We start from the raw sequence: 16,913 nt of genomic DNA on the forward strand, positions 1-16,913 counted from the left end.
TGGGAAATGTGTGAAAGTGAAGAGAGAAGACATGCAATGACCATCATTGGCAGATCACCATTCACTGCTTTCTTCCAGTAGATCATGAAAGAGGTGAAGGAAGAAGAGGAAGGTGATGAGACATGTTTGGCCAAAGAGGACAACCCATACTTTTGTCCGGGCATCCTCACTGTCTACCTACTGATACCTACCTTGCCATTTTTCCTCTTTGGAGTGGCTTGCTGTTGGGAGACCTGACTACCGGTAGGTATGAATCTTGTGAACAGGATTTGGTGACAACATTGACACTACCAAAAACAAGAGATACCAATTGTCACATAGAAAGGTGGTTTGGAATTGTCAAACATTCCATAATGCATAAACAACAAAATGTCAAACCAGGAATCTTCATAAGAAAAATGCATCAGTCTCTGCAAACAAGATATACAGAGCACATCATTCTGCATAACCTTCCTCAAAAGCTGTTGCTCCAGCCTGAGCCACCTCTGAACCTTGATCAGTGTCAAGAAACTTGGATGAAGAAGAAGGAAGAACGTTTCCCAAACACCAAATCCAAATTCTTTTCTGTTCCTCAGAGAATGCCTGTTCCACAAAAAAAGAAAAGAAGGATCCACAAAGATAAGCCAAAAAGCCACAAACAGTCAAGTCCTGAGCCAATGCAGCTTCCTGCAGAGGCACTCCCTGTAGAGGAAGAGGTAATTAAGTTAGTACAACAAATGAAACTATTTATTGCATATATTCAGCTAACTTATTATTGACTATATGAAGTGTTTAACATTCACAGATTGACATGTTATGGACAAAACCGCACAATGAACTGGTTGTAGCCATTGTGAAGTCTGAAGATCAGAATCTGGAGTTCCTGTTACATCACAAGGAGTTCCTAACACTGAAGCCGCATGACTGGTTATTTGGAGAGGTACACATATCATAACAAAAATATATAGTAAATACAAAATTGTACTATATATACATTTATAAACTATAAAAAATGTTGTACCTAAGAAAAGTAAATGCCAGATTCTAAATGTTTTTTCTCAATGTACGTACTAATTGAAATAAATTGAATAATTGCAATGATTTATCTTTTTTTTTCCCAGACGATCGAAGTGCTATTTAAGAGCTGTACTTAATGCAAAGGGTGCAAATATCTACCAGCTAAGCCATTACACCACAAGTGTCATTTTAAATGGCCCAGAAGACCAGGTCATACGACAAGGTTTGAAAAAAGTGAGTGCAACTACTTATGATTCTGCATTTTTATATGTCCATGTATTTTACAGTACACAAATACGTTTATTTACATTTCTGATATATAGGTCAACTTTGAGCAATATGATGGGGTCATCTCTGTTGTAAATATCAGACACGTGCACTGGAGGTTTGTGGTAAGTAAAAATATATTATAAGTAAAAAATACAATTAATGTGTATGACTATTACAGATAAACATTGATACACCCATACATAAATGTTTGACCTTTTCACAGACATTTAATTGAATGACTAATTATTATTCTTTTTTTTTATATTTAGTATCTACATGCTACAACTAACACCATTTTCATACTTGACCCTCAACGTGGTAGTGATGAAATGAAACTTGCCACACAAGCATGCAAAAAAATTTTGTATGTTATGTTGTATAAAAAATCTGTAACCTTTTTCGATCTACAACACTAATATTGGAATATTAGCATATGGATGTTGCTGAAGACCACCACAACCCCACACACTGTATTTTTCCTACAACAGGGAATATTTCAGGAAGAGAGGAAACCAGCACGGAAGAAAAGACTGGGTGGACACTATGTGGAAGCCTGGGACAATACACCATTCGTTCCAGGAGGATGCTTTCAGCTGTGGTGTCTTTGTGATGCAGGTAAATGGAGGGAAAACTACTTTACATAAACACTGTTCTCACATTTTCCCATATGAGACTAGTAATGTTCTCCGCTCTCCTTCTAGATGGCCAAGCAGGTGGTGGAACACTTTCCAAACATTCCTGAGAGCATCAACATAATACCCAGCAAAGAGGAGATGTGCCACATCAGGAAAAATGTTGCCAAAACAATTTTGCAGGCATCAGGTATTGGCAAACTATTTGGAAAGAACAGTTTATTTCCAGAGACAGAGTGATGGAGTATAATTATCTACATTATCATAATCGCAGTGTCGAGAGATGAGTATTGCTCTGTATGTGGACAAAAAGACACTAAGAAAAAAAAAGGCCAAAAGGACCAAACAGAGGAGCTCTGCACCTGGGTATTCTTTATGTCATTATTGCCTATTTGTTGAAAGTGAAAAGAAATTGAAGAGAAAATGAGTTTTCACAAATACATTTCATAATTACAACAGTTTCTGAATAAATCTAACAATGTTCTATTTTTCTTCCAGGTTCAATGTGAATTATGCCAGAGGTGGTTTCATGTCCAGTGCCTCGAAATTAATCTGCCACCAAAAGAGGAACCATGGATTTGTGGTTTGTGTTTGTAAGCTATTCAGTTAGGAGCTCATGCTAAAAGTGTGTTTAAATTGTAAAAAATATGTATGTATTTGATGAAGCAGAAAAAATACATACATTTTCTTGCTTATGTTTTATCAGTTTTGCTTATGCTTTATCATTTAATCATTTGTATATTAAATATCATTTAACCAAATCTAATCACTCATATTGTAAGAAACATTACTATTAGGTTGATGTGTTTACCATTATTATCATTTGAAATGTATGCTTGCTGCTTTTCTTTTATTAATTTGTATGCCTCAAATGTAGCTGACTGATTTAGAAGTCTGTAAGTGTCCATAGACAGACCACAAATGCTTGAATGTCTCAGAATAAAGTGACAAATGAATGTTCTCTTAGCTAAACCTCTTGCAGAAGGGACATGTTGTGCAGTTCTGTATTGTGTATTGTATTAAGATGAACATAAAATAAACAACTTTCTGACTGACACTTTTAGGGTACCAGACAATGTGTGTATGCCTCACCCCACTTGTCCTGGCAAATTATCTCCGCCCCATAATTCCCTTTAGAAAACAGACAATATAATTTTCCTTCAATGACTTAATATCAACAAAATATCTCAACATTGCTGATTCCAGATTCATTTCTGGAAGCCGGGCTAAATTAGCAAGCACTGTTACTGCATTCAGATATCAGAAACAGACATTAAAGAATACATGAAAAGAACATTTCAGTAATTACACTGGTAAATTCTATAACAAAGTAAAATCTCACAAGCCTAGAGAAGTCATTCAACTCATGTGATATTTAGAAAGAAAAATATTGATGAATACCTTGATAAGTCACTTATTACATTTACATTGAAGCAGCAGTTTATTCCAAAATCCACACCCAAAATAAACATCTTGTTTGCTGTCATGTTTTCTGAGTACTTGTCAATAATCTGATGGATTCAGTACCACGGACAGTAATATTTCTGCAGGACTGTAAACATCAATCAATGTACATGAATTGTGTTATTGTTAGAGTTCCATGTTAAACACAGGTGTCATACAACAGGAAAACATAAAACAGTGTTTAGCCATTCTTTTTATTCAACACCTGGAGAACACTGTTACACACTCTTTATCACAGATAAAAACAGAAAAACAGAGGTGAATAAAACAGCAATACATGGGCTGTAGTATGTTCTGTAGAGTCCAGACAAGATGATCCAACTTGCTTTGTAGCAGTCGTCTCGATGCTTTTCAAAAACCTTTTGAAATAAATCATATGTCATTATTAAAACCACCACACACAGTTCTTTTTCATTTTTTTTTTCTCAAATAAATAAATAAATAAATATAAACGGTTGTAAAATGAAGCAATTAACTATGTTCAGGAGATTAAACATGATTTTCCTTTCTACAGTCTGGATTGTTACCAAATTACAGTTCATGTACAGATTCATTCATTATTATTTCTTATACTACAGGGCTGTTGAATGCTTGATTCTGATTGGTTGAGAACATTCTAAGGTGTGCAATTATTTTCAGGGAAACGCACGGCTAAAGTAGTTCCAGGCAGGTCTTGACCGCATTACAGTTCCATATCACTTCGCGTAGTCAACTGTAATAACGGAAAATAGGATACAATTCATAACAAGAAGTGACAGCGACAAATCCACTTCAATTTCAAGAGGAAAAAAAATGACAGACTATTTTGATTTTCCGTAAGTAAATTTTAATATTTATGGTGAACATAAACATTTTAACAACTGGGCGACCGCAGTATTGGATAGCTCAGATGAAAAAACAAATAAACGGAAGAGGACATCAAAGGCAGCCGGCAACAACAAAAGACATAAAACAATCAGCGAAGAACAGCTAGACCGACTCCAAAAAAAACAACAGCTTGGGCTGTCAATGTGTTTAACGTGCAGTTTAATTTTAATAAATAAATTCGTTCGAATTAACGAATGAATTATAAAGTATGAATTAATAAATAAATTAAATAATATGACGCACATGATTTTCTGTCTCATTATTGCAACCTCTGTCTCTCTAATAACTACACTAATAACTGCATTAGTCTGCTGTCAGTGGCTCAAACCTCCGTTACTAACTCTAAAATGACGTTTTGGAATTAGCAACGGAGGCATGGGATTAGATGCGTAAGAAATTAGTCCTACATACAAGAGCGTTTTAATGACAAAAACTTGACAAACGTCTAGAATCACATCATCTGAACAATGTTTCGAGGTGTGGTAACTGTAGTATAAGCGGAATAATTGACTCCGGGCCGTTGAATTATTAGAAAATAATGCACACCCGAGGTGTAACGGCCACTCCGCTTCGCGTCGTGACCGCATTACCACCCCGGGTGTGCATTATTTTTCTAATAATTCAACGGCCCGTCGTCAATTATTCCTTACATAAACACCTTTTTAAACACCATCATTATAATGCAGGTTTTGTTGCTAAAGGACATTCTATAGCATCAGAACACATAATGTGAGAGGCTACATCTGCAGTTGGCTAAAATGTAGTTGTCTGTTTGCACACGATGAAAAACAATATTAACTTTTTAGACGGTCCCTATCTTGGTTACGACACACATTGAATATTCATCTCTAAAGTACACGCTTAAAAATATACTTGCCCATTTTGATCGATTGTAAAAAATGTTGTAGTTCACAACCTTTGTTGTCAATATCATGTAGCTGCTTCGAATCTGAAAAAAAAAAAATAGCTTTATTGACTATTTAATTGAAAAAGTTCTTTAACGTGAATGTGCGAATATAAAACCAACTTTACCTAAGTTAAAAAAAAAAAAAAAAACGAATCACTCCTTCAAAACCGATTCGCCGAAAAAAAATCAATGTCTCTTGCTCCAACACAGTTTATGGATAACTCACAAAAACAGTAGGACTCTCAGAATTCTTACAGTCAGAATAACGGCAAAAAAAAACAGTGTTCTGAATGAAACTCACGGCTCCAACGACTCTCTCTCTCGCGTTCCCAGCCAGTCTCCAACACCGTTCTCTGTCCGATGACGCAATCGACCGAACTTCTGCTTTAACCTCGTCTCCAGTCTCACACAACAATGTTAATGTACACTAAACCCACCAAACTTAATCTGACCGTGCACCGCTGTCTTACATTACAGCGTCAGCGAAAACATGTCGACCTCTCGTACCGCGATCATGACGTGTCTGCCTCGTAACACTGCTCACTCCTCTTCTTCCCAGATGTCTTTGCATCTCCCGTGAACACGCCGGAGAAAGAAAAAACCTGTCAAAATAAAAGTCCCCATAGAGAAAAATACCTCCGTTACATATGTTTAGTTAAAAACTCTTTTAGAACTGAATAAAGCAACATTGGGATGTTTGATAGTTTAATCTATGCCTGAATCATTTAAAAGGACTGTCGATAGGCTATACTAAAAACCCCGTTTTTTGTTGTGAAATATTTCGGAGATCAAAGATTTAAAATGACACTGCGAAATCTTGTAGTGTCTTATCACAACAATACCCCATGAACGCGGATCCAATTAACACCCCTAAAGTCTGGTCAAAAATACAAATTTAATTAACCCCCAGTTGTTTCATCGAAAGGTCAAATGTACACCAATTAAGTCATAAATCAAAGGCCATAAATCATTTTTTGTCACAAGGTATATAATACTTACTACTGATATGGTAGAATGGGATTCTCATTTTAAGGTTTTGGTATATATACATGTTCGGAAATACTTTTATTGGACGGATTAAGTTACTTTATAAACACCCGGTAGCAGCGGTACAAACAAATTGATTAATTTGAGATTATTTTAATCTGGAGTCTGCATCTAGAAATGCAAGGGTTCACCTTATGCAATTCAAGATTTTACATAGAGTCTGTTTGACCCTCCCTAGATTGTATAGGCTTGATCTTAAAGACACACCCAACTGCTAGTGATGTCAACCAGAAGATGGAGACACAACCCATGTCTTTTGGGGATGTGTTAAGATCCAAGAAATTTGGTTGAGGATTCAGAGTTTTATGTGTGAGATATTGGGCTCTCAAATTGTATTTAGCCTCAGACTCTGTATTTTAGGTGATGGGGTGGTCATTAATATGGAGAATAAGCATGTACTGTAAAATAACTGGGTCCTAACTAGTATTATAATTGCCAGACAGATAAGTTTAAGGGGCTGGAAGTCAGCTGGAGCCCCCATTTCAGGAGTGGTGCTCGGAGATGGGCAGGGTGTCAGCTTTTGAGGCATCCAGAAGACTGGGGAGTTTAGACCAGTTTGTGGAGAAATAGGATATGTATCTGTCTTTTTTGGAGGGCTCTCGGGGAGGGACAGTGTAGAGAGAGGTGTAGTGGATGTGGGTGTTAATTATATTTAGTTTTTTGTTTTTTGTTTGTTTGTGTGTCTATGGTTGTGTGACCACTGGGGAGTTGTTGGGGGTCGGGCTGGGGGGGTAACTGTGAGGGTTAAATGTTGATTCTATTAGTGTGTGTTTTGTTTTTCATTGTTTAATAGTTGAATCAATAATAAATGTTAAATCACAAAAAAAAATTATATTACTGAAAGGGGATGTGCGTTTTCTTCTGTATAAGTCCTGGAATGTCCATCGGCTTTCTCCAGCCACTCCAGCCATTGCCCTTGCGCAGCTCCGTCGAGTGTTTCAGTTCAGGCCACGGGTCAGGAGGCTGGTTCTGTTCCCATCCTGGACACATATCACAGTGCACGCTCAGGTAGGGCCGCATCCAGCAATTCACAGCAACAGTGAGTGAGCCACCATTAACTTCTGATATGTTTCACATCCGGTTCTAATGCGCAGATCCAATTATATAACGTAAACTGCTTGTTCTGTTGTCCAATGACAAGCCGTCTTACATCCTCGAGTCGAAAGTTCAATGGATGCCCTCACGAGTCAACAGTCCAATGTTTTAACTCAATTCTCAGTTGGTTAAAGAAAAAGAAAAGGAAAACAAAAAGTAAAAGCAAAATGAAAAATAAGACATTGGCAAATGGGTGAGGAAAGGCAATTGGCAAATGACTTAAGAAAAGCAATTGCCAAATACCTTTTTAAAATGCAATTTAAAAGGTGCTTTTAAAGTGCATTAAAAGTGAATTAAAAGACTCATTAATGTACTCATTTATTGCTACATTTAATGACAATTTAAACATGAAATCTGATTTATTAATCCACAATTGTATTGTTAAATATAATGACATTTTAAACAAATTAATTAAAAAAAACATTTATGAGACGAAAAGATGGCGGACGAGTAGTAGAAATGTTTGACTCCCGTTCCCAAGGTCTTTCATATACTTTCATCTCTAAAAATCCATATTCCCTTCTCCATCTTCTGCAGCAAGTTTATATAACTTGTGAACATTGCATGGCCTTCGCAGATATGGCTTCTAAGGCTGCAAAGCAAAATAAAAAAGATACCGCGCCAAATGACTATGTAGCCACTAGCGACGTGAGCATGGCTGCACTGACCAACTTGCTGGAGGACCACAAAGCAGACCTTTCTGCTGAATTTAAGATGACCATCTCTACCCTTGAGTCTAAAATGTACCTGGTGCAAGCGACTGTGTGTAATAACGGGCAACGTATTACTTTGCTGGAGTCCAGCGCCGACTCGTTTGACGAAAGGCTGTCATCCTTGGAAGTTACGTGTGCAGAGCTAGCTGCTAGCAACGCCAAGCTGAAGGCCAATGCAGTGGACCTGGAGGCCCGCAGCCGCCGTAATAACATCTGCATAGTCGGACTCCCGGAGTCGATCGAGGGCCCTCAACCAACTGCCTTTTTCTCCTCACTACTACCCCAGCTTCTCGGCGAGCATACACTGCCCTCTCCTCCCGTTCAAGACCACACACACAGGTCACTAACAGCCAAAACGAAGGAGGGCGAGAGGCCGAGGCCCGTAATCATCCGGTTCCACAGCTACCAGACCAAAGACAAAGTCATCCGTGAGGCGTGGAAGAGGAGAGCGGAGCTACGCTATCAGGGTAAACCTATAGCCTTTTATGAGGACTATACATTCGAAGTTATGGAACAACGGGCAGTCTGTCGAGACGTCATGGCCAGGCTATACCAGAGAGGACTCAGACCTGCCCTCCAGTACCCTGCCAGGCTAGTGATCACGGCGGAGAATGGTGACAGAGTTTGGCTATCATCCATAAAAGAAGCCGAGAAGTTCCTCTCGTCCCGAGACACCTAGCATGGTCTGACATGGCAACTCTTAATAGCCTGAATGCTAACTAGCTGTATTGCCAGCTCCGGCTAATGCTAACTGAATAAGAGCTTGGACTTTGGACTCCACTGCTGCATATTGGTCTCATGTTGTTGTTTCCCGCAGCCATGTTTTTTTTGCCAACGTGGCAGCATGGTGGATAATGCCTCTAAGCTAGAGCTACCTGCAGATGTTTCTTTTCATTTTATTTTCTATTTTTCTCTCTATAACGGTTACTATCTGTCACGATTCACTGTTGTCTGCCCTGTGTTTTGCCTCTGTCATCTGTTCCCCATGGACTACACTTCCCATAATTCCCTGCCCTCATCACTGCCAGATGTCTTCTATTGTCCTCACCTGAGTTTGATCTACTCATTAGTCTTTTTGTATATTATGCCCTGTTGGTTGCTTGTTCTTTGTCAGTTGTTGAATGTATGAAATTGAATGTATCCTGACCTACCGTGTTTTGCCTGTGCCCTTCGTGGATGTTTTCTCCTGTCTATGTTTTTGTCTCCCCTCGTGGATGTTTTATTTTGTACCTGTGTCTCCCATTTATTTGTATTTGTTTATTTTTTCATTAAAATCCTTAGCTGCACCTAGATCCAGCTCTCTTGACTTCTTCCCTGCATTACACTATCAATACTGCTATTTACAGTGGCCTTGGATCTCTGAGGTGCCCTACAGTACTATGCACTCCAATGCAAACTTTAATTACCTCAGTTAACTGATGTTTACAATATTTGAATGCATATCCACCCTGTTGCTTTAGGGGTGCTGTTCTTTTGTGTATAAATGTATATAGGCATATGGGAAAATGCACCTCCAAACTGTTACACCCTAGTGCTTCTTTTGAGATAGGTGTGGGCATTAAGAATGTTTCATTTAGTAAACTTGTGAGTTCTGTTTTTCTCTTTTTAGGTTATTATTCTGGGGATGGCAGTTTTTGATGGGACAGAATTTTCTGCTACTTAGGAATGTATCCAGGGAGATACAAAAAAGGTTCTTTTTTTTTTATTAATTATTTTTTTTTGGTGTGTGTGTGTGTGTGTGTGTGTGTGTCAGTGTGTGTATCCCCCACCCCCACCCCTTTTTTTTCATGTCCGTTTCATTTCTTGGAACGCCAAAGACTTAAATAATACCACTAAAGCCAATAAGGTAATTTCGCATTTACAGCAGCTTAAAGGGGACATTCTCTTTTTACAAGAGACCCACCTTCACACTTCTGAAATCTCATGTATTAAAAGGCCATGGATGGGCCACTTCTTTCATTCTAGATTTTCCAAGAGGGCTAGAGGAGCGGCTATTATTATACACAGGGACATTGCTTTCGAACCCTACACTGTTATTTCTGAGCCCAATGGGCGATATATAATAGTATCAGGCAAGTTACAAAGTACTCCGGTGGTCCTGGCCTCGATATATGCCCCGACTTGGGATGACGAGAAATTTATAAATACTTTTTTCGCTGCTATTCCTAATCCCAATGATCATAATATCATTCTTGGTGGTGATTTCAATCGGGTTCAGGACACTGAACTTGACAAATCTTCCACCACACGACTTGCTGTCAAAATCGGCTGATTCACTAAAGTTCCATGCGGCACAACTGGGCCTAGCAGATCCTTGGAGGACCAAATTCCCTACCGGAAAATGGTTTTCGTTCTTCTTGCACGTCCATTGCACTTATTCACGAATCGACTATTTTTTACTTGACAAAAGGCTTCTGCACAACATAATTTCCTGTGACTACCACAGCATAGTGATATCTGACCACGCCCAGACTTCCATAGAAATCAATTTTCCTCACAGCAGCCAGCCTTCTAAATTCTGGTGATTCAACTCCCATTTGCTATGCGAGCCCAAATTCTCTGATATTCTTTCTTCACAAAGTCAGTTTTTCTTTGAAGTTAATGACACGCCAGACATGAGTAACAACACACTGTGGAAGACCTTTAAGGCTTATGTAAGGGGACAAATTATATCTTTTGTATCCTACCTTATGAAGTCTGAGCAAGCGAAATTAAGAGAAATATCAGACGATATCCAAAGACTTGACATCCAATATTCTGCCAATCCCTCTGCTTTGGTTTATAAAAAGCAGCTCCAGCTTCAATCTGAATATAATTTATTATCAACGGGTAAGGTCGAGAGGCAACTTTTGCAGACAAAACAGCAATTGTTTGAGTAGGGGGACAAGGCGGGCAAACTGCTTGCATATCAGGCTCGAGCGGCCAGTGCTTCTAGACTAGTCCCTAGCATTAAATCTCCTTCAGGAGACAATTCGACCGATCCTAAAGTAATTGGCAATGCGTTTTATGATTATTTTGCCTACCTTTACTCTTCTGAGTACTCCCCTCGTGACTGGGAAGGTCCTAACCCCCTTGATCATCTAATATATCCCCAGGTTAATGAAGAGCTTGCTGCCACCATTGGTGCACCCTTAACTGTTTCTGAAATAAAATATGCTATTAAATCCTTACAAAGTAACAAGTCACACTAAAGCTTTTTCTTCTGTACTTGCCCCTTACTTGGTCAGAGTTTTCAATGAAGCGGTATTGAAGGGTCACCTACCCCCCACATTATCGGAGGCCTAGGGTCACCTACCCCCCACATTATCAGAGGCCTCTATTACTTTATTGTTAAAAAAGGACAAAGACCCTCTTCTTTGTAGCAGTTACAGGCCTTTTTCACTATTGAATGTAGATTTCAAGATTTTAGCTAAAGCTCTGGCCTGCCGCCTTGAAAAAAATCATGCCAGCTCTGATAGACCCTGATCAGACCGGCTTTATTTCAGGAAGGCACTCATTTTCAAACACCAGGAGGTTGCTTAATATAATTTTTTCTCCTCCCACCGATTCGCCAGAAATTGTCCTCTCTCTGGATGCTGAAAAAGCTTTTGATCGGGTTGAATGGAATTACCTGTTTTATATACTTAACAAATTTGGTCTCAGCCCTGACTTTATAGCTTGGATCAGGCTCCTTTACACCTCCCCTGTTGCATCAATCAAAGTTAATGGTATTAAATCCCGCCTATTTTCATTGTCTCGTGGCACTCATCAAGGTTGCCCCTTGTCCCCATTGCTGTTTGCCCTGGCTGTCGAACCCTTGGCCATATGGCTCCATGCTGAGGAAAGATTGGAGGGTATCAGACGTTATGGTATGTCTCATAAACTTGCTTTGAATGCAGATGATCTTTTGCTTTATATTTCAAATCCTGCGTCCTCTCCCTGTAATTTTCGGCATTTTAGAAAGATTTGGGAAATACTCCGGTTACAAGATAAATCTCGGTAAAAGTGAGTATCTCCCAATTAACCCCTCTGCCGAGCAGCTTCCTCAAGATCTCCTTCCTGCTAAAGGGCCACTGAAGGTTTTAAATATCTGGGAATCCTTGTTACCAACTCATCCCAAGAGCTTTTTGCCAAAAATTTCAGCCCGCTTTTATATCGGTGTAAATCAGATTTTGCCAGATTGTCTTCCCTCCCTCTTTCACTAATGGGGCGGGTCAACCTAATGAAAATGGTGGTACTGCCCAAGTTTCTTTATGCTTCCCAAAACATTCCCATACTTATAAGTAAGTCTTTTTTCTCTTCTCTAGACCAGTTAACACACACTTTCTTATGGTGCGGTGGGCGTGCTCGCATTAGGAGAACAGTCCTCCAACTCCCTATGTCTAAGGGAGGACTAGCTTTGCCAAACCTTCGTCACTACTACTGGGCCTGCAGCATTAGTAGACTTCCATTCTGGAACACAAATAAACTACAGAGCAATCAACCTCAGTGGGCCCATATAGAAACTTCTTCCTCGCATCTCTCACTTTGGTCGGTGATCTGCTCCCAATTGCCACTTCCAATTAAGCAATTATCTTCAAATCTGACAGTGAGAAATACACTTAAAGTCTGGAGACAATTTAGGAGACAGTTTGGCCTACATACTTCATCAGGTCTGGCTCCAGTCCTTCATAACCATTCATTTCTTCCTTCTTGCTCATACCCAGCTTTCCAGATATGGTCAAACAATGGCCTGTTACTATCAACGACCTCTATGCTGATGGCATTTTCTATTCTTTTTTGGATTTATCAACAAAATGTAACCTTCCAAATAGCCATCTGTTCCACTACTTCCAAATTCGACACTTTACTATCTCAATCGCCTAACTTTCCTAAACAACCTCCAAGTTCTATGATTGATAAATTCCTATCACAAAACTCAAATCAACGGGGCCTCGTATCGACAGTTTATAATCTCATTTCAAACATGAAGTCAAACTGTTTGGACGCCCTAAGGACTACTTGGAGCCAGGATCTCTGAGTCACTTTAGCAGATGAGCAATGGGAGCAGATATTATCCTCTTCGATATGTGCAAGACACAGCCTTATACAGTGCAAGATTCTATACAGAGTCCACCTTACAAACGCAAGATTAGCTAGAATATACCCTGATAGAACTGATAAGTGCAACAGGTGTAATCAATCGCCTGCTGACTACATGCACATTTTTCTGCTCTGTCCCAAGTTATCAGCTTTCTGGTCTGGAGTATTTGGTACAATTAGCTCAGTCCTAGACAAACCTGTACACTTTGACCCCTTGTCTATTCTGTCTCTTCTGTCCTGGTGTGTGTGTGTGTGTGTGTGTGTGAGCGTGTATTTATCACTTTGTGGGGACCAAATGTCCCCATAAGGATAGTAAAACCCGAAATTTTTGACCTTGTGGGGACATTTTGTCGGTCCCCATGAGGAAAACAGCTTATAAATCATACTAAATTATGTTTTTTGAAAATGTAAAAATGCAGAAAGTTTTCTGTGAGGGTTAGGTTTAGGGGTAGGGTTAGGTTTAGGGGATAGAATATAAAGTTTGTACAGTATAAAAACCATTATGTCTATGGAAAGTCCCCATAAAACATGGAAACACAACATGTGTGTGTGTGTGTGTGTGTGTGTTTGTGTGTGTGCGTGTGTGAGTATGAGTGATGGGTTTTTGTTTTCTTTTTTGTGGGTGGGTTATAGGGAAGGTATTACAGGTGTGGGGAAGGTCCAGTAAATGGGTTTGAACCTCCTTCTGTTATTACTTATATGTACAACACTTTGTTTAAGCAAATGTAATAACTTGGAAAAACCAATAAAGAGATTTGAAAAACAAAACAAAAAAAACACATTTATATGTGTCTATTTATTTGTAATTTTTTAACTGGTTTATTTATTCACATTTAAATGTGTCTATTTATTTGTCCATTTATAAATTGGTTTATTTATTCACATTTATATTTTCAAATTAATAGATTGATAATTTATTCCTTCATTCTTTTTTAAATGGCACTCCTGGGCTACATTACCACGTACATATGCATGGAGGAAAAACCTGCAAAAATAATAAATAAATGTAATAATAAGAAAATATATAAAGGAATAAATGTCTTGATAAAACAAATATAATTAGATTTTAATGAAAGTTATTCCTGAATTTATTTTTGTATGACTTTTTTTTTCCTTTATTATTTTCTCTTTTTATTTTTATTCTTTAAAACTTTTTTTATTCTTTCATTTGTTTTTTTAAATTATGTATTTATTCCCACATGTATTTATTTCTATATATAAATATTCCCACATGTATTTATTTTTGTATTTATTCTTACATTTCTGTCTCTTGTATGATAATTATGTGGGCGGTCCTGCTTACCATTGACTTATTGTAGATTGAAGCGTGTGCTCGATTACTCTTGACTTGTTTCGATGTGACTTTAGGTCATAGCCATATCGTGTAAACTATAGCTATTTATGGGGCTAAAAACACAAGAGCTTAAGTCAATCCAAGATTTATTGGTTATACTACAATCACAAAATAAATGGGGAGCTGTTTCTTCAACGAAACCACAAAATGAGCAAGTTTCATAAATTACATGATTTAATCTTATACTTTTTCTTTTTTTTCGGTGTATATAACTTCATATTTTGATGTCCGCAAATCCATACTATTCTGTTGTTATGATTGTTCATTGTAAAAGATACAACCATGCTTCAATTCCCTGATCGTTTATGTATGTATGTATGTATACATCTGCACAAAAAAAAAAAACTTAGCTGACACTTCATATATCTAGAGAGTTGCGCAACTTGCGAATTAAGTCGATAACCACGCATCAAATGACTATGTTTCATTTAGAGTAGAGGTGCTTATTGATGTTTTAAGAGAGCTGTATGCTGGTATGAATGTCGAAGCACTGGCTGTTAAACTCTGCCAAACGTTTCCCTGCATATTCTAAATATGTGCGAGTCAGGGGGTGCTAAGGTGGGACGTCCATCTTATTTGCTTCCGAAACGTACTATTGAGCTCTCAACCAATGAGTCAAGTCAAGTCAAGTCAAGTGGTTTTTATTGTCGTTTCAACCATATACAGTTAGTACAGTACACAGCAAAACGAGACAACGTTCCTCCAGGACCATGGTGCTACATAAAAACAACAAAGGACCAACATAGGACCACATGAGACAACACAACGAAATAAAATACCTATATAAAAAACCTATATACCTATATAAAGTGCACGTGCAAACATGTGCAAAAAGTACAGGACAGTACAACAAATTACTGACAATGAACAGGACAATAGACAGTGCAGCGCCGACCAGTACTCAGTAGTGCAAAAAGATGACAGTTTCTAAAATGTAAACATAACATACTATGAGATAATGTTCTATGCACATAGCAGTTATTGAGGTAGCAGACAGTTATAAAGTGACAGTTATTAAAGTGCAACTCAGGACACGTGTGTGTCAAACCAGTCTCTGAGTATTGAGAAGTCTGATGGCTTGGGGAATAAGCTGTTACACAGTCTGGCCGTGAGGGCCCGAATGCTTCGGTACCTCTTGCCAGACGGGAGGAGGGTAAAGAGTTTGTGTGAGGGGTGTGTGGGGTCGTCCACAATGCTGGTTGCTTTATGGATACAGTGTTTTTTGTAAATGTCTTTCATGGAGGGAAGAGAGACCCCAATGATCTTCTCAGCTGTCCTCACTATCCTCTGCAGGGCTTTGCGGTCCGAAACGGTGCAAGTCCCAAACCAGGCAGTGATGCAGCTGCTCAGGATGCTCTCAATAGTCCCTCTATAGAATGTAGTGAGGATGGGGGTGGGAGATGTGCTTTCCTCAGCCTTCGAAGAAAGTAGAGACGCTGCTGGGCTTTCTTGGTGATAGAGCTGGTGTTGAGGGACCAGGTGAGGTTCTCCGCCAGGTGAACACCAAGGAATTTGGTGCTCTTGACGATCTCCACAGAGGAGCCGTCGATGTTCAGCGGAGTGTGTTCAGCTTGTGCTCTCCTAAAGTCAACAACCATCTCTTTTGTTTTGTCGACATTCAGGGACAGGTTGTTGGCTCTACACCAGTCTGTCAGCCGCTGCACCTCCTCTCTGTATGCTGACTCGTTGTTCTTGCTGATGAGACCAACCACGGTCGTGTCATCGGCGAACTTGATGATGTGATTCGAGCTGTGCATTGCTGCACAGTCGTGAGTCAGCAGAGTGAACAGCAGTGGACTGAGCACACAGCCCTGGGGGGCCCCAGTGCTCAGTGTGGTGGTGGTGGAGATGCTGTTCCCGATCCGGACTGACTGAGGTCTCCCAGTCAGGAAGTCCAGGATCCAGTTGCAGAGGGAGGTGTCCAGGCCCAGCAGGTTCAGCTTTCCAATCAGGTGCTGGGGAATGATTGTGTTGAATGCTGAGCTGAAATCTATGAACAGCATTCGAACGTATGAGTCCTTATTGTCTAGGTGGGTGAGGGCCAGATGGAGGGTTGTGGTGATGGCATCGTCCGTTGAACGGTTTGAACGATACGCAAACTGCAGTGGGTCTAGTGAGGGGGGCAACTGGGTCTTAATCTGCCTCATGACGAGCCTCTCGAAGCACTTCATGATGATGGGTGTAAGTGCGACGGGACGGTAGTCGTTGAGGCAGGACACTGAAGACTTCTTTGGCATGGGGATGATGGTGGTGGCCTTGAAGCACGTTGGAACAATGGCGCTGCTCAGAGAGATGTTGAAGATGTCGGTAAGAACATCTGCTAGCTGGTCTGCACATCCTCTGAGCACTCTGCCAGGAATGTTGTCTGGTCCAGCAGCCTTCCGTGGGTTGACTCTACGTAGAGTTTTCCTCACATCTGCCGTGGTAAGACAGATCACCTGGTCGTTGGGAGGAGGGGTGGACTTCCTCGCCATCACGTCGTTCTGCACTTCAAACCGAGCGTAGAA

The 16,913-nt window shown here is 39.6% G+C and overlaps 1 protein-coding gene and 1 long non-coding RNA gene across 4 annotated transcripts in view; one reads left to right on the forward strand and one right to left on the reverse strand.

Moving 5' to 3' along the window:
- Positions 1–1,108: 1,108 nt before the first annotated feature.
- LOC127654909 (ribonuclease H2 subunit B-like) overlaps positions 1,109–16,913 on the forward strand; it is a 51,487-nt gene continuing 35,682 nt past the window's right edge. Inside the window, exons 1-7 of one of the 3 annotated variants that reach the window (XM_052142457.1) lie at positions 1,115–1,230; positions 1,320–1,388; positions 1,536–1,630; positions 1,755–1,881; positions 1,968–2,088; positions 2,173–2,264; positions 2,397–2,481. In XM_052142457.1, the coding sequence (XP_051998417.1) occupies positions 1,596–1,630; positions 1,755–1,881; positions 1,968–2,088; positions 2,173–2,264; positions 2,397–2,481 (460 nt within the window). In that variant the 5' untranslated portion in view covers positions 1,115–1,230; positions 1,320–1,388; positions 1,536–1,595. Of the gene's footprint in view, positions 1,231–1,319; positions 1,389–1,535; positions 1,631–1,754; positions 1,882–1,967; positions 2,089–2,172; positions 2,265–2,396; positions 2,482–16,913 lie in introns of all 3 variants that reach the window. The other 2 variants (XM_052142458.1, XM_052142460.1) reach the window with 2 other exon arrangements.
- LOC127654910 (uncharacterized) lies at positions 3,543–5,684 on the reverse strand. The gene is made up of 2 exons (XR_007971974.1): positions 5,438–5,684; positions 3,543–3,721 (listed from the first exon to the last, which is right to left on the reverse strand). It is a non-coding gene; the product is annotated as an uncharacterized LOC127654910 (long non-coding RNA).

This window comes from Xyrauchen texanus, chromosome 14 (assembly GCF_025860055.1).
Source record: "Xyrauchen texanus isolate HMW12.3.18 chromosome 14, RBS_HiC_50CHRs, whole genome shotgun sequence".
Classification (NCBI taxonomy): Eukaryota; Metazoa; Chordata; class Actinopteri; order Cypriniformes; family Catostomidae; genus Xyrauchen; species Xyrauchen texanus.